Source organism: Vombatus ursinus, unplaced genomic scaffold (genome assembly GCF_900497805.2).
Source record: "Vombatus ursinus unplaced genomic scaffold, bare-nosed wombat genome assembly UNPS02011369.1, whole genome shotgun sequence".
Classification (NCBI taxonomy): domain Eukaryota; kingdom Metazoa; phylum Chordata; class Mammalia; order Diprotodontia; family Vombatidae; genus Vombatus; species Vombatus ursinus.
The window spans coordinates 7,325,032-7,345,954 of record NW_020951147.1 but is presented as its reverse complement, the minus strand read 5'-3'; the positions used below and the strand labels follow the sequence as shown (position 1 = coordinate 7,345,954).

Genomic DNA, 20,923 nt, shown 5'->3' with positions numbered 1-20,923 from the left:
GCTACTATAAATATTTTTGTCCAAATAGGTCCTTCCCCCCACTTTTAATCTCTTTGGGATACAGACCTGGTAATGGTATTGCTGGATCAAAGGGTAGGCACAGTTTTATAGTCCTTTGGGCATAGCTCTAGGTTGCTCTCCAGAATGATTGGTTCTGTTCACAACTTCACCAACAGTGTGCAACAGTGTCCCAAGTTTTGAGTATGCCCTCCAACATCTGTCATTTTCCTTTTCTGTCGTATTAGCCCACGTGATAGATATGGGGTGGTACCTCACAATTGTTTTAATTTGCATTTCTCTAATCAATAGTGATTTAGAGTATTTTTTCATATGACCAAAGACAGCTTTGATTTCTTCAAAAGGCAATTGGTCTTTGAAAGACCAAGACCTAATGATATCAAATGAGCCAAGGAGGAGATATTAAACGAATTGTAGATTCAGCCACTCCTTTCTGAGGTACAGTCAAGATCATTGACTGAATGAGAAGTCCCAGAGTCAGTGAATTCCAGTGAGCCCAGGCAGAAACCATTGACCCTAAGGGCACCTCAGAGAGGGAGACCCAGGCTGAGGAAGTCCCAAGGAAAGGAGAACTCTTTCCATAACTGCCCCTCAAGGTGCCTGTCTATTCACAGACATCATAACATGGCAAAAATCATGTAACATAGAAAAAGAGTTCAGCAAAGCTGACAAAATGATCAGGTCTCATACCCTAAGCAACATTCTGACCCCAAAGGTTCCCCTGCCCCCCATATCTCTATAGAAAGCAAGAAATTGGGATCTAGTTGTCTGGGACCAAGGTTAGCTTTTGGAGTTCATCTGACTTTGTCTGTCTTCTAGTATTATTGTCATTTATATTCCTGACTTTATTTTATGTATTGTTGACCTAGTCCTGCTCATTTCATTGTGCATTTGGTTACTACAGATTTTCTCATTTCCTCTGAATTCCTCACATTTTTCTTACATAGCCCAATTCCCTCACACAGACCTGCCCTCCCATGGAAACATTAGTGTGATGGCTGGATTTTGGCCACGTGTTGCACATAAGTAACCATGCATCTCACCAAGCTGGCTTTTGATCTTGAAGGAACTTTTTTCCAGAAAAGGTCAGTCAGAAAAGGCAGACAGTGAAGCCCAGCAGAGACGTGGCTATGTGAGAACATCCTGTCCTCTGATCCTCTTGCCAAAACAAATAGAGTATGTAAGGTGAGTGTCTAGCCCCTCTCCTGATGAGGACAGGGAGCAAGAGAAAAGAATGGGCCAGGATCTGAAGTGAGGAGCTGGCCACCAATCAGAATGAGGAAGCCATGAGTGGACATGCACTAATATATAATAATATATAGAGATAATAATAATGTAATAATAATAAAAATAATAACAGGTCTCATTTTTATAGTGCTTTAAGATTTGTGAAGCACTTTGTAAAAAAAAAATCTCATTTGATCCTCACAACAACCCTCAGAATAGGTGCTATTCTTATCCCCATGTTAAAAGTGAGGAAACTGAAGCAGACATAGGTTAAGTGACTTGCCAAGGTCACACAGCTAAGAAGCAACTGAGCCTTCCTTGTGAACTCAGGTCTTCTTGACTCCACATCCAGTGTTCTGTCCATTGAACCACTTAGATTCTGAACACAGTTCAGAAAGAGAGACAGATAGACAGAGAGTTGGGGTACATTTCACGCAAAGAGAGAAGGACATGGGAGAAAGCAAAGGAGACTGTGAAAGGGAGATCAGACAGAGCAGAGGAAAACCAGGACTGAGTTATGTCAGGAAAGCCTTGGTGGGAGACAATATTCAAGAGGAGGGCATAGTCAACATGCTTCAGAGAGGTCAAGGAGGATGAAGACTGAGAAGGTCCAAGAGGCAGCTAGGTGTCTCAGTGGATAGAGCACCAGCCCTTAAGTCAGGAGGACCTGAGTTCAAATCCAGCCTCAGACCAAACACTTGACACTTACTAGCTGTGTGACCCTGGGCAAGTCACTTCATCCCAAATGCCTAAAAAAAAATACTGACAAGGTCCATGAAGAAATCATTGGTAATCTTGGTGGTTAAACTGGCCTTCTGTTTGACCTTTACTGCATCCTGATGAGGCAAATAAAACAGGTGTTATCACCCCCACTTTAGAAATGAAGGAACGTAGTCTCAGAGTGTTCAACTGTCTTCATCTTGGTCACAAAGCCAGTAATGTTCAGAGTGGGAACTCAGACATAGTATATACCCTGACATCCTGCCCAGAATTCTTGCCACCTCACTGCCTGTCACTGCCCCAGGAGCAGAACCTCCATGAATCAATCAATGCTTCCTGCAGCACATTCCATCTGGCTCTCAACTAATTCAGCCACGTCAAAGCTACCCATCTTCAGTCTGAAGTTGTTGTATAACCAATGCGTTTTGTAAATTCATCTCTGTCACACTTAACCCAGAAAATTGGCAGTACTCTGTCTCTGGTTTAGAATTAAAAAATTTCTCTTTCTTAGGAGTGCCTGGAGCTGTTTTGACAGGTCTTCCTGTCATTAACTCGGACTCCATATGCAGATTGGAGCTCTACTATGGATTCTCTGTGCATAGGTGCTTCCCATAGAATTAACCTTTAAGTGCCCAAGCTTGGTGCTGATGTATCCTTCCAGCTAGATATTTAACCTTGGCCAATTTTTCTTCATGAATGATCTGAATTATTTTGGCATCCTCAACTTCACACAGACCTGAGACCATTGCCTACCTGCACTGCTCCATCAAAGTGAGGAGGAAGGCTCTAGGGGAGGGGTCCTCACTGGTCTCAAAATACATCCTGTGTTTTGTTGCAGTCAAATGACTACTTTCTTCACTCAGTAGCTCTCTGAAGACATTCTCTTCTTGGAGCAAGCATTCCAGTCCTGATGGCCTTTGACGATCTCCTACCTGATGTTGGAGATAAGGGAAGACTGCAGACCCTTCAGGCCTTTTCTTTTGCTATACCTATAATATTTATAGCTAGTCATTTTCTGATAGAGAATTTCACCGCCTTTGTCCCTGAGCACCGGTGCTGGGTTCACTTCCTTGACAATATGTCGGCTTTGCTCAATGTCAGTGGGAACCTTAATTTTAGTTCCCTCCTAAAACTTTCCATCCCCCTGGATTCCAATGGCAAACTAGAGAGGTGTCACCGATTCTTCTGGCCACAGTGGCAGCCCTTGGGGCCAAATGTCACAGGCCAAAATATGAGCCAGCTGGAGATTGAGCCTTGTGTGGATGGCTGGGTTCATGACCAAAGCATTTTCACTGCTTCCATTGTGACTGAGGGAAGAGGTTCTTCTGCTGCCCCTTTCCTATCCCAGGAAGATTTCATTTTCCTTTTCTTTCTTTTTTTTTTCATTTTCCTTTTCAAAAGGTAACACTGATTTGGAACTTAATTCCCTTGGTGAATGACACAACCAGATTCCTCTCTTCTGCCATTCCTCTAGCTCATAACTCCCTTTGTGATAAAAATTAGTGAGGGATCCCTTGATCAGGTCCTGCTGCTAAAAACCAAATGAGCAATGCAGAGAGAATTACTCTGAAGAGTTTCTTTATGTTCAAAGCACAGACTCATGTGCATGTAAAAAAAGGTCAGAGACCCTGAGAGCTTCAGTAGCCTTACATGGAATATGAAATACATAAGCACTATGGGCACAATGGAATTTTACAGAAAGGAGGAGGGGAGGGTAAGAGTATACACATCAGAAGGGGGAAAATAAGGATGACTTCATCAGGAAGGTCAGGGTCAAAACAAGCTTGAAATTATTGTCCCAAACTTAACCGTACAATGTACAATTGTGCTATGGAGGCAATGTCCTCTTCTTAACATAGTGGGGCAAGAAGTCGGAGCCAGAGGTCTCTGTCCCATCATGGTCTTTCTCTTACCACATTGGCAGCAAAGGTCTTGAGGCCAAATTCTCTTGCCACACTTTGATATCTGATGTTCTCAACTTCCCTGGTGTGTAACTCTTGGGCATTGAAGTCCTTGTTGAAGTCAGTACTCCTTGTTTGGATTCTAATGGGATTTTTTATATGGGGATATCTCTCCGACTGGTGAGTTTCACCTGGACACAAATGTTTCTGATAGCCAGACAGTCAAGGGCCAGAGAGCTTAAAGTTGGAAGACGATGCTATAGATCATTTAGTCCAACCCACAAACCAAGGCCCAGGGAAGTAAAGAGACTTGCCCATTTAATTTCAAGGTAGAAGTCATGAGTTCAGATCCCATCTTTTACTCTTATTGAGTATATGACCTTGGACAATCACACATGCACTTCATATGCCAGTTTTTTCTTCTGCAAAATGAATGAGTTAAAATAAGAGACCTTTAGGATGCCTTCTAGCTCTAGGCACAGTTAGGCAGCACAATGCATAGACTACTCAATTTTCATGTTCCTGACTTCAAATTTGTCCTCAGACACTTACTAGCTGTGTGACCTTGGTCAGGTCACTTACTCTCTTTGACACTGTTTCCTCTTCTATAAAATGAGCTGTAGAAGGAAATGGTTAACCACTCTTTGCCAAAGTATCTTTGCCAAGAAAAGCTAGATTGGGGTCACAAAGAGTCGGACACGACTGAAACTACTGAACCACAAAAACATCCTACTGGAGGAGAAAAATGGATCTTTAATGTAATAGAAAACTTTCAAGCATTTCTGATGGAAAGACTAAAACTGAATAGAAATATATTTATATATAGGTATTTATATAAATATGTTTTTATCTTCATCTGTTGTCTCCCCATGAGAATGTTAGTTCCTTGAAGGTGCACACTGTTTTTGCTTTTCCCCTGTATCACCAGCATTAGCACAGGGCTAGGATTCTCAGGGGAACATGGGAATTCAGGTCTTGTCTCCATTTTCTTTTTCTTAAATAAGTCTGATGCCTTTTGTTTTTAATATCATAATTATTTCCTCCTCCCTGAACTAGAATTGTACCATCCCTTGTAACAATCAATCAATCAATCAATCAATAAGCTTTTACTTTAGGTGCTTAGGTTCTCTGCTAGGGTCGGAACACATATACTGCCCTCAAGAAGCCAATACTATCAGAGGAGATAACAAGTGTGTGTGTGTGTGTGTTATATATATATATATATATATATATTTATATATATATATATTTATATATGTATATAGTATATATAAAAGGTGATCCTGCCTCTAACTAAAAGGTGGTCCTGCCTCTAACCAAATCTGTCTGTGTGACCCTGGGCAAGTCATATACTTCTCAATGCTCTAGACAACCCACCCAACACAATTGCAGTGGTAGAGAGTTTTCATCTCTTGGGAATTCCCTCTTACAGTGAAATCATAGGTACAGTCCTTATCTCTATCTTTCACAGACTTCATTAGAGAAAGGTGGTATTTCTGGAGTCAGAAAATCAGGCTTGGAACTCTGGCTATAGGTCACCAGAAAGTCATTCACCTTCAAGCACCCTGCCTCTCCTGCCAAATCTGTGTCAAGTGGGCTCCTGGTTGGGCTGGACAGTGACTCCTACACATATCGCATGGGGACAACACTTCACCCAGCACATCTAGGGTGATGAGAACATGAGAAGTTATTGAATAACTGCTGTACCTTATATGTTGAGAACCTCTCCTTTTACACAGCTGAGGAACAGATCTATGAACTCTTTGGCAAGAGTGGTGACATAGAGGAAATCATCATGGGCATGGATAAACTACAGAAAACAGGATGTGAATTCCGATTTATTGAATATTCATGTAGATCAGATGCTGAAAATGCCATGAAACACTTTAATGGAACTCACCAGGAGAATGGAATCATATGCACGGATGAGGATACAGGTTACTAAGAGGGCAGACAGGACAGACAGGGAAGATTGGGGGCCATGTACAATATTAGGATCAAGAAGATTAGGATGCCCGGAGAGGAGGCTATGGAAAAATAGGCAAAACCAATGAGTGATGAAAGCCCATCATCTAAAAAAGAAAACCTTGGCCAGTTGACAGATCCCACAAAGAGCAGCACTGAAGTCCTGAAAATGGTTTACTTTTAACAGGCTCTCATTTAGTTCTCTGCCTCTATGTGAGAATTAAGCCTGAATCTTAGACTTGGCTTTCCACTCTGAAAATCATTTCAATGTCAGAACTTAAGGCAGCGACTTTGGTCCTAGTGCTGGAGCCTTGAGGTCTTATCTGCTTGTCAGTAGGACTTCTTATCACCTGAGGAATAGTTAGGAACCAAGCAGATCTGTTAATGTATAGTAATGCAATAAAGCACAGCTTTCCTTGAAGCATGATTAGGAAAGTTTTATTGTATGATTATGTGTTACTGTTTAAGACTTCAGGAATTAGAGTGATCATTTAAAAAACAGTCCTAATGAAATTTGTATGAAATGAATTTAATGATCTATGCTCTGGTATCAATATTCTATAAATTAGAACACTTTCATTTCTATATGGTTTGAAACTATTTTATTCCCAAGAGGATTCTAACTCATAAAAATACAAAAGTTTGTTGGGGAATACTTTAAATGTAGAGAATTCTGCTCTCAGCACATCCCAGGGGGAGTACTCTGCTCTGATGGTTTCAGAGGAGTGTCTCAAAAGAAATTTGTATTTACAATCTTAAAGGGATTTAGTAAACACTTCCTTGATCTTTCTAATAAAGACCATGAAGCTGAAATGTTAGGTACATACAAGCAACATTTGTTTTAACTTTGAAACTGTGACTAGGTAATGCTAGGTCTGTCATAGTTATTTATTTTTTCTTTTACTGGAGTAATAGGAGAATGGAGAGGTTTAGAGCAAAGCCTAAAAATCAAGGAAACAAAATATTTCTAATAGAAAAGACAAGATGAGCTACACTTAGAATGGATGGAAGTATCCATTTCCTGGTCAGTAAATCAAGACATATTCAAATGATATGATTCTTCTATCTGTATTCACATCTCTTACACAAACATTGAATTCTAGCAGAATTGTGCACCTGAGATGATTACTCCCATGGGAAAGAGGAGGAGAAGTAAATTTGCTCCCACTTAGAGTTTCAAGGAATGAAAGGGTGATTTAAATGCTGTCTAATCTATTGACAATTGTAGAAGTTTTTCCTGACAGGTCTATTTGAACGTCTGTTAGGGAAGACAGATTTGAGCTAAAAGCAAAAACGTGACCTGACTCATTTAAAGACTTTTTTCAAAGGGGAAAAAGCAATAAGGGTCACAGCTGATCAGTAACTGTGGCCATCTTGTCACAGGTGTGACATAGGATAATTGGGGAAGAAAGCTTGTACACATGAACTTTCTATTGCTTGTTAAATAATACAAAGTAATTAGATGTAGAGTTAATAAGAAGAACCCGAGCTCTGCTACACACAAGAAATGTGATTTTGGATGAATAGGCAATGAAGAATCAACTATATCTGTCATGCACTACTTAATTAGGTGGTTGACAGTCTGTTGAATGACCGATTACCCACAACAAATATGATGATGCCTTAAAAATGTCCAAAAAGTTGCAAAAATCAATGGAGTAAAGGTGAGAGAGGAAAGAGGAGCCCTGGCTGGGATGTGGGAGATGGTGGCTTTTCAAGTCAAGCCCAGTAGCCAGAGGTCTACCAAGAGGGCAAGTCTCATCTCTGATGGTGCTCCTCCAAGATTCAGTAGGCAAAGGAATAAGTAAGGGATTGGGGGGGGCAAGAGTGCTTTAATCTATCCTTGACAAGAATAGGGACCCAGTGATTGAGGGTCATTTCAGGTCATAGTGAACTTCCCTGTTGAAGTTACCAATCTTTGGGTCTACCTAGCTGTGTCAGAGAGAGAAACCTGAGTGGGGGACCAGGTACCTGAACTGTGGGAAGGTGTAAGGATACCCTAGTGGTGGAGGGGGAGGGGGAGTCTCTCTCCTTCTCTCTGATTTAACAGGGTCCCTGCAGCCCCCTACCCTTCTCCTCTCCTGTCTCAAACACCATTCTCCGTGTCCCTTCCTGACTGATCTTTCTGCTTTTTTTCTCCTCATTTCTTTTTTTACGCAGTGGTTTAACCCCTAGCCCTGCCATTCAGTAAGGAGACAATGTAAAATGGTCAAATGAGACAATTAAATAATAAAGATTAAATGAGATTATACTTGTAAAGCACTTACCACAGTGCTTGCCACACAGTAGGTCCTTAATAAGTGCTTCTTCCTGCCTCCCTCCAACCTCAGAGTAGCCTTGACTGTGGCTGAGGCTACCAAGGGTCACCCACTCACATATGGCAAACTTAGAAAAAGAATCTTAATAAAATTTATATGAAATGAGTTCAATGATTTGTGCTCTACTAAATTATAGGAGCACAAGGTAGGCACAGAAGCCAGCCTCTGTTGGCCATGTAGACAGACCACTACATTTTAGTATTCAGGAGACATGAGTTTGAATCCTTCCTCAGTCACATCCTGGCTCAGTCATTGTGGGTAAGTCCCTTAATCTCTCAGGCCTCAGTTTCTTCATCTATATGTAGCTCCTAGGGGAATTTTCCTAACTCATATGTGGGGTACCAAACAGGACCACCCCCGGTGCCTACATTTTAAATTTCAATAGGACCAAATTCAAGCAGGAGCTGAAAGAAACATGCCCCCTGTCCAAGCTGAAGCTTCAGCCTTCTGTCTTTCTGCAAGGAGGAGGGGAAAATAATACAGAAGCATGGTGTTCTTTCTGTGGAGTTACATCCTCTCAAAACAATAGCTTATGAGTCCCCACTGGTGTGGTTGTCTTAACTCTCCAGCCAATGAACATAAACCAAAGCAAAGGCCTTCAATGGAAGAGCACAATGAGAAAGTTTCAGTAAATCGTTGTCCCCATAAACCTGGGGAACCCTTTCAGCAACTGTAATATACAGCATCAATATGGAAAATAAGCATGCGTAGGAAACATACGATCACATAATAATAAATCCCCAAATTAGGATCATCAATCATCCTACTGGGCCATCAAGTTCAGCCCTTCATTTTACAGATGAGGAAACAGAGAAATAGAGAAGTTTTTAGCGACTTCCACAAGTTCACACCAGTATAAAAGGAAGGATCAGAACCCAGGTATCCTGACTCCAGAGTCATCATTCTTTCTGCTCTGCAGATCCATTAGGCAACTCAAAATAATATCTGTTCCTATCCCGAGAGTTTTTACCTCAAACAGCAAGTTTCATAATCACAACTTCAGGAAAATTTTTACCAGGACTTACATCTTAAAAATAAATTTGTCCTGGTGTAAAAACCAATCATTAGAGATCATTTCCATATACTCGCAAATTCCCAGCAAGCCAAATTCATAACCCAAACCCAAACAAGCTCTTTAGCAAGTTTACAAAATAAGGGGGATTGAGAAGGAACCCCGAGAAAGGTCTTCCTATTCACCCCATCTCCCTTTAGAGCTGCTGTGGGCTGTGCCTTTTGACGAGCCATGAGGACTGGGGGCAGAACCAATCTGGATAAGGCTTTCACCTCATCCCCTCCTTGCCACACACACACACACATTACCAGTTTTCGCATTAAAATCACCCAAATATATAATTTTCATAAGTGAGAGTCAAATTTTTTTAGCTGCAACTTCCTCTTAACTATAGGCTAAGGTGAAAATATGAAGTTTTCCAAATTGCAGTTACAAAACATTATAAGACAGCATTAGCAAGGAAACGATTTTTCTACTGTCTTTTTAGTTTCTCTCATCCCATACTCTAATAACATCCAAGTTATGAAAAGTTGCTTGGCATAACTGATACAAAAGTTGACCAGTTTGAAACTTGAAACAAACCCATTACCAATCAGGTGACTTCAATCTTTTGAATGCATTTCCAAATGCATTTCCAAATTACTTTACACCGAAAATCAGCATCTCATCATTAACATGTTAAAACCACAACTTTAAAAGAGTGGCCTTACCAAGTGCAGAGGTTGGCTGGCGTCTTCTCTCATACTGCCTTGACCCATACTACTTTCCTCTCACCCCACAACTGCTGGGGGAGGGGGTATGTGTGAGCAGGATGTGTTGAACTTGGATGATACTTCCAGGCTTTCTGGACTTGCTACGTGGTGCCCAGGGGCCAGGGCCATTGCCAGTGGGGCTCTGCTGTAGCGATTGACCCTTCCCCCTCCTTCCTTTCGCCAGGTGGTGGAGGGGGTGAATTAAATTTTCTGCAGTTCTTCAGTACTCTCTTCACTTAATCTTATCTGGGATAAGAGGGGTTAACAGGAAAATAGGGGCTGTTTACAATCACAGAACTGAGATGCCCTCTAGACTCAGGGGAAGGGAGTGGGGGAAGGGAGTGATTGGGATTGCAAGGAGGTGTTTCAAAACTCCTTAATGATCAATCTCAAAACCTCCAGAATCTGCTATGGTGTGTTTAGCTGTTCTAACTTTTCACTGTAGCCTTTGCTGGTCAGAGCCAGGAAACACAGGGAAAAGAATCTTAAGAATTTTAAAAAATTTTTACGCAAAATAAACTTCACTTCTATGTCTACCCCTTAAAGACTTAAGAGTGGGGCATTGAACTTTCCAGACAGGTGAGTCAGGACCTCTGGAAAAAATCCAGTTGGTAGATAATAATATGGTGGACTTCTCTCTGGTACTGGCGATGCTTCAAGCCTTTATTTTTAAGGTGTCTCTGTTTAAGATCTCGTCAGCCAAATTTGTTCCCATCTTGCAGGAGACTAGCTACTCAGAGGTCACATTACACAGAAACCTCTCTCTTTAGGTGAGGCAGGAAATGGTTAAGTATTAGTCAACCTACCTCTTTTTGATCTGAGGGGAAACTGTTCCCCCTTTCTTTTTTCCTTGTCTGTCAGTCCACATTCAGAACTTGACCAGAGTTTGAATGGTGAAAGAGAAAGAGAGAGAGTGTGTTTTTTAATCAACTTTTTTTCTTTTCCAGAAGTTTCCATACTATTTACTCTCAAACCCTCTGTTCACACTGTTCATGCAAATAGATTATGCTTTTCTTTCTACCCATGTTCCTCTCATTTCCATATGCTAAAACTTTCTTGCCTTTCCTTCTATCTACTCATCCTTCTGGTGGATTTTGATTAAAGCCCTTTTAAAATGGTATTTCTTTCTTGACACTTCTCTTACTCTCCTCTATTCACTTTTATCAATCATATAACCTAAATAATAAAGCATTTTTCTTTCTCTTTCTCTGTCTGGTCCTCCCACTCCTCTGAGGCTGCTGCAATTGGGGGGGGGAAGGAGAGGGGGAGAGCAAAAGAGGCATTCCAAAGAAAAGTCTGGCTACAACTCTTGGAGGCTTTTCTTGCTGGCTGGCTGCATTTTAAACCTGACAGGGTTTCAGATTACACACAGATGCTCACCTGCACCACACAGAGACAAACACAGAATGGTCAAATTGTCAGGCACTCAAATCAGGGTCAAATTGCAGGCACAAAATTTGAGCAAGGTCAGAATGTCTTTTTGAATTCATTCATCAAGCAAACCCAGCCTCTTACATGCAGGGCAGTTGGTTTTTGAAAGACCAGGACCTAATGATATCAAAGGAGCCAAGGAGGTGGTATTAAACTAACTAGATTCAGCCACTCCTTTCTGAGGTACAGTCAAGTCCTTTGACTGAATGAGAAGTCCCAGGGTCAGTGACTTCCAGTGAGCCCAGGCAGAAACCATTGGCCCTAAGGGTATCTCAGAGAGGGAGACCCAGGCTGAGGGAAGTCCCAAGGAAAGGAGAGTTCTTTCCACAACTGCCCCTCAAGAAGCCTATCTATCCACAGATATCATAACATGGCAGAAATCATAGAATATAGAAAAAGAGTTCAGCAAAACTGACAAAACAATCAAGTCTGATACCCTAAGTAACATTCTGACCCCAAAGTTCCCTATGCCTTCTATATCTCTATAGAAAACATGGAATTGGGAACTAGTTCTCTGGGATCATGGTTAACCTTTGGAGTTCACCTGTGTTTGGGAACTCAAAGAGGGAACTCAAACACAGTCTACCCTGGACCTCTCCCCACAGCATTCTTGCCACCATGTTGCTTCTCAATGCCCCTGGAGATGAACCTCCATGAATCAGTCAATGCATCCTGCAGCACATTCCACCTGGTTCTCAACTAACTCAGCCATGTCAAAGCTATCCATCTTTAACTCGAAGTTGATTTTTAAACAACACATTCTATAATTTTATCTTAGTCATACTTAACACAGAAAACTGGCACTGCTCTGTCTCTGGTTTACAGTGGAAACATTTCTGTTTCCTGGAAGTGTCTGGAACTTTTTTTATGGGTCTCCCTATCCTTACCTTGGACTTTACATGCATGTTGAAGATCTACTAGGAATCCTCTCAACATAGGTGCTCCCCATAGAATGAGTATTTAAGTGCCCAGTCTTGGTGCTGATATATCCTTCCAGCTAGACACTAAACCTGTGCCACTTTTTCTTTGTGGATGGTCAGAAGTATTTTGGCATGCTCAACTGCACACAGACCTGAGAACACTGCCTACCTACATTGCTCCATCAAAGTGAGGAGGAAGGTTCTGGGGGAAATGTCATCACTTGTCTAAAAAATAACTCCTGTGTTTTGTTGCAGCCAAATGATTACTTTCTTCACCTGGTAGCTCTCTGAAGACGTTCTTTTCTTGGGGCAGGCATTCCAGTCCTGATGGCCTTTGACGATCTCCTACTTGAAGTTGGAAATAAGAGATGATTTTAGATCTTTCAGGTCATTTCTTTGGCTATCTCTCTAATGTTTATAGCTAGCCATTTTCTGCTAGAGAACTTCACTGCCTTTGTCCCTGAGCACCGGTGCTGGGTTCACTTCCTTGACAGTACCTCGGCTTTGCTCAATGTCAGTGGGAACCTTAATTTTAGTTCCCTCCTAAAGCTTTCCATCCCCCTGGATTCCAATGGGAAACTAGAGAAGTATCACCGATTCTTCTGGCCACAGTGGCAGCCCTTGGGGCCAAATGTCACAGCACAAAACGTGAGCCAGCTGGAGATGGAGCCTTGTGTGGATGGCTGGGTTTATAACCAAAGCGTCTTCACTTCTTCCATTGTGACTGAGGTAAGAGGTTCTTCTGCTGCCACAGTCTTAGCTCAGGAAGATTTCATTTTCCTTTTCAAAAGGTACCACTGATTTGGAACTTGATTCCTTTGGTGAATGACAGAACCAGATTTCTCTCCTTTGCCATCCCTCCAGAGCATAGTTCCCTTTGATAAAAATTAGTGAGGGGTCCCTTGATTAGGTCCTACTACCAAAAACCAAATCAACAATGCAGAGAGCATTATTCTGCAGATTTTTTTATGCTCAAAGCACAGGCTCATCTATATGGGAAAAAGTGAGAAAGCTCAGAGTTTTAGCAGCCTTATATAGAGTATGAAATGCATAAGCACTATGGGTAGAATGGAATTTTACAGAAAGCAGGAAGGGAGGGTAAGGGTATATACATCAGATGGGGGAAGATAAGGATGACTACATCAGGAAGGTCAGAGTCAAAATGAGTTTGATTTTGACACCCCAAGCTTGACTGTATGATGGAGGATAGTTTAAGGGAGGCAGTGTCCTCTTCTTATAGTGGGGCAAGAAGTCTGAGCCAGAACCTCCTTCCCATCATAGTTCTATTATACCATTGGCTGCAAGAGACCAGAGCCCTAATTCTCTTTCCTCACTTTAAGATCTGATGCTCTCATCTTCCTTTTCAGTGGGACCTGGTGTGTGACTCCTGGACACTGAAGTCCTTGCCTCAGTCAATATTCTTTGCTGGGATTCTGGTAGGATTTCTCATGTGGGGCTGTCTCTCAGACAGGTGAGTTTCACCTGGACACAGATGTTCCTGAAACCAAGGGAGCCTACGGCCACAGAGCTTAAAGTTGGAAGATGATACTATAGATCATTTAGTTCACCCCCACTCATTTGACAAAGGAGGAAACCAACTCCCAGGGAAGTAAAGAGACTTGCCCAAGGTCACACATCTAGAGTCAAAAGCAGAATTTGAACCAAGGACTTTCTTTTTATTTCCATGCTATCCCAGTCTACAATAACAGGGAGAAGATTTAGGGCTAGATTTGGAGCTGTGGGTGGAGGTGGGTCTAAGACAGGAAAGATCCCAGTAAAGTAGGCAGGTTGGTGATGAGCTGAGCATGGGACAAAGGTCCATCAGTGCACGAGCATGTCTTAAACACTTACCACATGCCGGGCACTGGGCTAAGAGCTGGGGATAGGAAACAAAACAAAAACCATCCCTGCCCTCAAGGAGCTCACATTTAGTGGGGGGGAGGGGGAGACAACATACAAACAACTCTGCACATTCAGGAGCCATACACAATAAATGGGGAGGGAGAGGTAGGCTCAGGAGGAAGGCTCTGCCCTGCTGTTAAGGAGGACTGAGGAAGGTTTCCTGCTAAAGGTGGAATTTTAGCTGAAACTTAAGGAGGAGGAGATGAGATGAGATGAGAGGGAAGGCATTCGAGGGATGGGGGAATAGCAATGCAAAACAATGCACAATGAGGGCTGCTGGGTGGGGAGACAACATAATGCTGCTGCCCGGAGGTCACAGTTATCAGGTTTCCTGTAGGTTTGGGAGAAAATGGATACTGCCTCCAAGTTACCTCATAGTGACTGTCTCCAGCACTGTGCCTGCCTTTGCCCAATCCTTCCCAGTTTACTGCTGTCTTCGCTTCCTGCTTGGGTTTTCAATATCGGGAGCTACAATGGGAGGTGGGACCCCGGGTAAGTCTTCTCTGTGGGACTTCTTCAATATTTGCACATATTCTTTGAGATCTCGCCTGTGTCTGAAATTAATCCTGTACTGGGGTTTCTTTCCAGTCATGGAATGGACTACCAGTCAGTACCAGCCCCTGTTAGCAGTCACATTTGGTCTATGCATTAGCCTGGGGCAACTGTTTATTGGGGTTCTGGCCTGTGGAATCCAGGAATGGTGCAAACTCCAGCTGGTGATGTCTGCTCCCCTTTTCACCTTCTTCCCGACTACTTGGTAAGTGTCCCTAGGGCTTATATTCTCTCTCTGATAGGCTGTACATGGAGGGTGAAGAATCCCAAACTTAGGAAAGCATTTCAGGATGTTTGAAACCCAGTAAGAAGGTGGGAATGTTTCCCATCATTGGATGACGGTGCCAATCAGGAGTTAAAAACCATGCATGGATGAGATAGCCTTGAATCCAGATATCTTCATTAAGTTATCTCTGAGTTGTAAGAAACAAGAAGATAAAATAAAAGTTATTTGTGATGAACAGACTTTTCCCAAAGATATCCCAAAAGGATATCCTAAGACACAAGAAGTTGGTTAGAAAAATCATTTAATTTCAAATCAGAAGGTATGAGTTCAGATCCCAACTTTGACCTTTATTAGATGAGTAACCTTGGACAAATCACTTGCCCTCCCCATACCCCAGTTTCTTCCTCTGTGAAATCAGTGGGACTAAGTGACCTTTAGGATGCCTCCTAGCTCTAGGTAGGGCTAGCTACTTAGTGCAGTGAGTAGGGTACTTAACTTGGAGTCAGGAAGACTCCTCATGAGTTCAAGTCTGGTCTCAGTCACTTACAGCTGTGTGACCCTGAACAAATCATTTACCCTCTTTGCCTCAGTTCTTCAACTGTAAAAATGAGCTGAAGGAGGAAATGGCAAACCACTCCAGTATCTTTGCCAAGAAAACCCCAAATGATGTTGTGAAGAGTCAGACATTACTGAAACAAGTGAACAACATCCTAGTGGAGGAGAAAAATGAATCTTTAATAGAATAAAAGACTCTGAAGCATTTCTGATGGAAAGAGTAAAACTGCATAGAAATATATTTATATGAATATATTTTTATTTTTATGTCTTGTCTACCCATTACAATATCCTTGAGGGCTCACACTGTTTTTGCTTTTTCCCTGTATCACCAGCATTAGCACAGGTCCTGGCTCATAGTAAACATATAGTGAATGCTTATTGATTTATTGAAGATCAAGGTTTAAGGAATTACCCCCAAAAGGCCTCTCCACCATTTTTCTGTCTTCTGCAATTGTGATGGAAAAACAGTCTCTTCAATTTCTCTCAAACCCTCCCACTTAGTATTCTTTCCCTAAACTCACCCCTCATCCAATGACCTTTATAATGCTTCTTCATAAAATAACAGGACTTCCTCTCTGGCAACATCTTGGCATGATGTTGGTATCCATGCATGATGCAGGCTGCCCACACATTATGCCTCACTTATGCTACATAACTTTTCTGGTGACACTTTTTGGACCAACTTTTCAGTCTGTCCCCCTGAATTTCTCTGTAGCTCTCTGAGGGACCCACAATTTTAATTCTTAAGATTTGTGGCAGTCCATGTTCTGTATAACATCATGTGGAGATAGCAATGCTAAAGATGTTAGGGTTTGGTTTCAGAGAGAGATTGTCTTTAGGCAGATTTTGAAAATCAATTCCATTTCTACTCTGGAAGCTACTGAGAAATGCATATTCATGGGTACAACACTGGTGGCAAGAAACAGGAGGGTTGAGAAGATTCTGGCTTTTGTATATGTGGAGACAGGAATAAAGGGTAAGGTAGAGCAAACACTTGAGGGGATGAATGAGTGTGAGAAGAGCTAGGACTCTCAGGGGAATATGGAATTCAGTTCTTGTCTCCACTTTTTAAAAATAAGTTTGATTCACGCCTTTTGTTTTTAATATCATAATCATTTCCTCCTTCCCAACCCAGAATTGGACCATCCCTTGTAACAATCAATCCAATCCATCAATCAATAAGCCTCTATTCTTTTCACATTAAACTGTTTCAATGGTCTCAAAATTCTGTAACTTTTACATTCAAAAATTACTGATTTTAAAAACTAATAACTTAAACTGCCATGAAATAAATGGTCCACAAAACATTGCTTTTCTCCTGAAGCTTTTACAATGCACTGTAACCATTAACTAGCCTTTTACTTTTACACCTAAATGGTCAATTGAGACAAACAGTTCTGAGACCCTTCTTCTACCACTGACTAAGACTGTGGTGCAGGTATAGGACAGAATATCCCTTTAACCTCCTGGGCAGATTTTGTGACCTTGCCAGCTCCAGCAGCCTCTTGTCAACTGCCTCCATGACACCAACTGCAACAGTCTGCCTCATATCAGGAATGGCAAAATGATCCAGGGGAGGATAATCAGAGAAGCTCTGTGGGCTTGTCTGGAACCATGCCACCAGATTTCAGAAATTTAGGGCCATCTTTCAGCTTCTTACCAGAAAGACCATGAATCAATGTGAACAGTGTGACAATCAAGATCAGATGCATATGGTTTAGGATAATGACTTGTGCAGTGAATCCAGCTTTTTCTGTAGGCAGGTCATTCTTGATATCACCAGGCACTTTACTATGGCAGACATCTTTGATAGACAAATTCTTGACATAGAAACCAAAGTTATCTCCAGGCAGAGCCTGACTTAAAGCTTCATGGTACTTACTGGTCTCAAATTTCCACAGGGAAATATCAATAGTGATACTACACTCATATTCAGCCTTCACTTCATCCAAGAGTCAGGTATATTTGAGAGAGCCCTTTCCCATCTCAGTGGCCTACTTCTCAAACTTCTCAATGGTTCTCATCAATTTTACCACATTTGTTTAAGCTGTGGCCAGTAGTGGTGGACTTGCCAGAGTCTATGTGTCCAATGATGCAATGTTAATGTGGGTCTTCTCCTTGGCCATTTTTATGGAGCTTTAGCGATGGTTTTCACAACATCTGTGTTCTGGGGGCAAACCCATTGTGAAAAAACCAGTAAACTTCTATTTTAGGTGCTAGTCACTCTGCTAGGCTATGAACACAAACACAAAAATTAACAGGTCCTGCCCTGAAGGAGACAATATTATCAGAGGAGAAAACAGGAACATATATAAGTATAAATAAGAGGTGGTCCTGCCTCTAACCAAAATGTGGTCCTGCCTCTGACCATAACTGTCTGTGTGACTCTAGGCAAGTCACTATACTTCTCAATACTCTAGGCAACCCACCAAGACAAAATTGCAGTGGTAGAGGGATTTTCACCTTCGAACAATTCCCCTATTCCAGTGAAATTATAGGTCCAGTATTTATCTCTATCTTTCACAGTATTAATTACAGAAAGTGGACATTTTTGAAGTCAGAAAATCTGGGTTAGATCCCTAAATGTGGGTTCCCAGAAAGACACCTGCTTGAGGCACCCAGCCTCTCTTGCCCACTCTCTGTGTCAAGTGGGCTCCTGACCGTGCTGGATAGCGACTCCTACCTGCAGCTGTGCCAGTACCTCAACCCAGTACTTCTAGGGCGACGAGATCAAGAGAAGCTATTGAAGAAATGCTGCACCTTGTAGGTTGGGACCCTCTCCTTTTACACAACTGAGGAACAGATCTATGAACTCTTTGGCAAGAGTGATGACAAACAGGAAATCATCATGAGTGTGAAGAAAGTATGTGGATTCTGGTTTGTTGAATTCTGTTGCCAAGCAGATGTCAATATTGCCATGAAATACTTAATGGAACTCACCAGGAGAATGGAATCATCTGCACAGATGAAGATACAGATTCCTAAAAGGGCAGACAGGACAGACAGGACAGACAGGGAAGATCCCAGGCCTAGTACAAGATAAGGATTGAAAAGATTATGATGCTGGGAAAGGAGGCTATGGAAAAATAGGCAAAACCAATGAGTGATGAAAGCCCATCGTTTAAAAAAGAAAACTTTGGTTGACAGATCCTGCCAAGAGCAGCACTGGAGTCTGAAAATGGTTTACTTATAAGAAGCTCTCATGTATTTCTCTGCTTCTGTACAAGAATTAAGCCTGAAACTACAACATGGCTTTCCACTCTGAAAAACATACAATGTCAGAACCTAAGGCAGTGACTTTGGCCCTGGTGCTGGAGCCTTGAGATCATCCCTGCTTGTCAGGAGGACTTCCTATCACCTGAGGAACAGTTAGTAACCAAGAAGATTTATTAATAGATATTAATGCAATAAAGCACAGCTTTCCTTGAAGTAAGATTAGGAAAGTCTTATTGTATGATTATGTTTCTGTTTGTAACTTTGGGAATTTGAATGATCATTTAAAAAATCAGTCCTGGGGGCAGCTAGGTGGCACAATGGATAGAGCACTGGCCCTGGAGTTGGGAGGACCTGAGTTCAAATCTGGCCTCAGACACATAACACTCACTAGCTGTGTGACTCTGAGCAAGTCACTTAACCCCAATTGCCTCACAAAAAAAAAGTGTTTTGGGGCAGCGAGGTGGTGCAGTGGATAGAGCACCAGCCCTGAAGTCAGGAGGACCTGAGTTCAAATCCAGCCTCAGGTCAAACACTTGACCCTTACTAGCTGTGTGACCCTGGGCAAATCACTTAACCCCAATTGCTTTAAAAAAAATCAGTCCTAATGAAATTTGTATGAAAAGAATTTAAAGATCTCTGCTCCAGTATCAATATTCTATAAATTAGAATAGTTTTGTTTCCAAGTCTTTTTAATCTATCTCTTAATTCCAAGAGGTCTTCTAACTCATCAAAGTATAAAAGTTTGTTAGAGAATTCTTAAAATGGTTCTGCCTGAGCACTAATGATCTCACAATCCCAGGGAGAGTACTCCATTCTTATGATCTCGATGCATGGTCCAGAAATAAATTTGTATTTACAATGTTAAGGTTGCTTATTAAATATATACTTAATCTTTCTAATAAAGACTGTGGTGATGAAATGTTAGATAAATTAAGGAAGCATTTGGGTTTTTTTTTTGTTTTTTAGGCAATTGGGGTTAAGTGACTTGCCCAGGGTTACACAGCTAGTGTCAAGTGTTTGATCTGAGGCCAGATTTGAACTCAGGTCCTCCTGACTTCAGGGCTGGTGCTCTATCCACTGCACCACCTAGCTGCCCCAAGTACTTGTTTTAACCTTGAAATTTTGACAAGCTGATGATAGACCATTATATTTATTTATTTTTTTTCTTTTACTAGAGCAATAATGGAATTGAGAGGGTTTAGAAGAAAGCCCAAAAATCAAGGAAACAAAATCTTTCTAATAGAAAAGATCAGATAAGCTTCACTTAGGATGGATGGAAATGTCCATTTACTGGTCAGTGAATCAAGACACATTCAAATGCTGTAATTCTCCTGTCTGCATCTGCATGGTTGATGCAAGAATGGATTCTTGCTGAATAGTGCACCTGAGATGATTACTCCCATGAGACAGAAAAGGAGGAAATTTCCTCCCTCTTAGAGCTTCAAGGAAGGAAAGGGTGATTGAAATGGGGTCTAATCGGTTCACAATTTTAGAAGTTTTTTCCTGATAGGTCTATCTGAACATCTACTGGGGAAGACAGATTTGAGCTAAAAGCCAAAACCTGACCTGACTCATTTACAGAATTTTTTCAAAGGAGAAGAAGCAAGAAGGGCCACAGTTGATCAGTAACTGTGGCCATTTTGTTCGAGGTTGTGGCATAACTGGGGATGAAAGCTTTTACATGTGAACTTTATTTTGCATATTAAATGATACAAAGTAATTAGATGTAGAATCAATAAGAAGACCGCCATCTCTGCTACATCCAAGAAGTATGACTTTGAATAAGTAGAAAATGGAGAATTAAAGCTGTCATGCACTATTTAATTAGGTGGTTGCCAGAGTCTGCTGGATGGCTGATTGTCCACAACAAATATGATGATGCCTTAAAGATGCTCAGAAAAGTTGCAAAAATAAATGGAGTAATGGATAATAACCTGACTGTAGAGGTGAGAGGGGAAGGAGGAGCCCGGGCTAGGATGTGGGAATTGGTGACTTTTCAGGTCAAGCCCAGTAGCCATAGGTCTACCAAGGGGAAAGTTCCATCTCTGACGATGCTTCTCCAAGTCTCAGTGGGCCAGGGAACAGTAAGGGATTGGAGTGGATACTTTAATCCATACTGGACAAGAATAAGGACTCAGTGACTGAGGGTCCATGGAGGCTACTGTAAACTTGCCTGTTTGAAGACCCCAATCTTTGGTGTCTTAC

At 41.7% G+C, this 20,923-nt stretch overlaps 1 protein-coding gene and 1 pseudogene across 1 annotated transcript in view; both read left to right on the top strand.

Annotated features, from left to right (window-relative positions):
• LOC114038734 (solute carrier family 22 member 24-like) overlaps nucleotides 1-12,001 on the top strand; it is a 34,557-nt gene extending 22,556 nt beyond the window's left edge. The window contains 1 exon segment of the mRNA XM_027856131.1: nucleotides 11,950-12,001. Coding sequence (XP_027711932.1) covers nucleotides 11,950-12,001 — 52 coding nt within the window.
• A 590-nt stretch (nucleotides 12,002-12,591) lies between these two features.
• The window catches only part of LOC114038732, a 28,849-nt pseudogene continuing 20,517 nt past the window's right edge, over nucleotides 12,592-20,923 (top strand).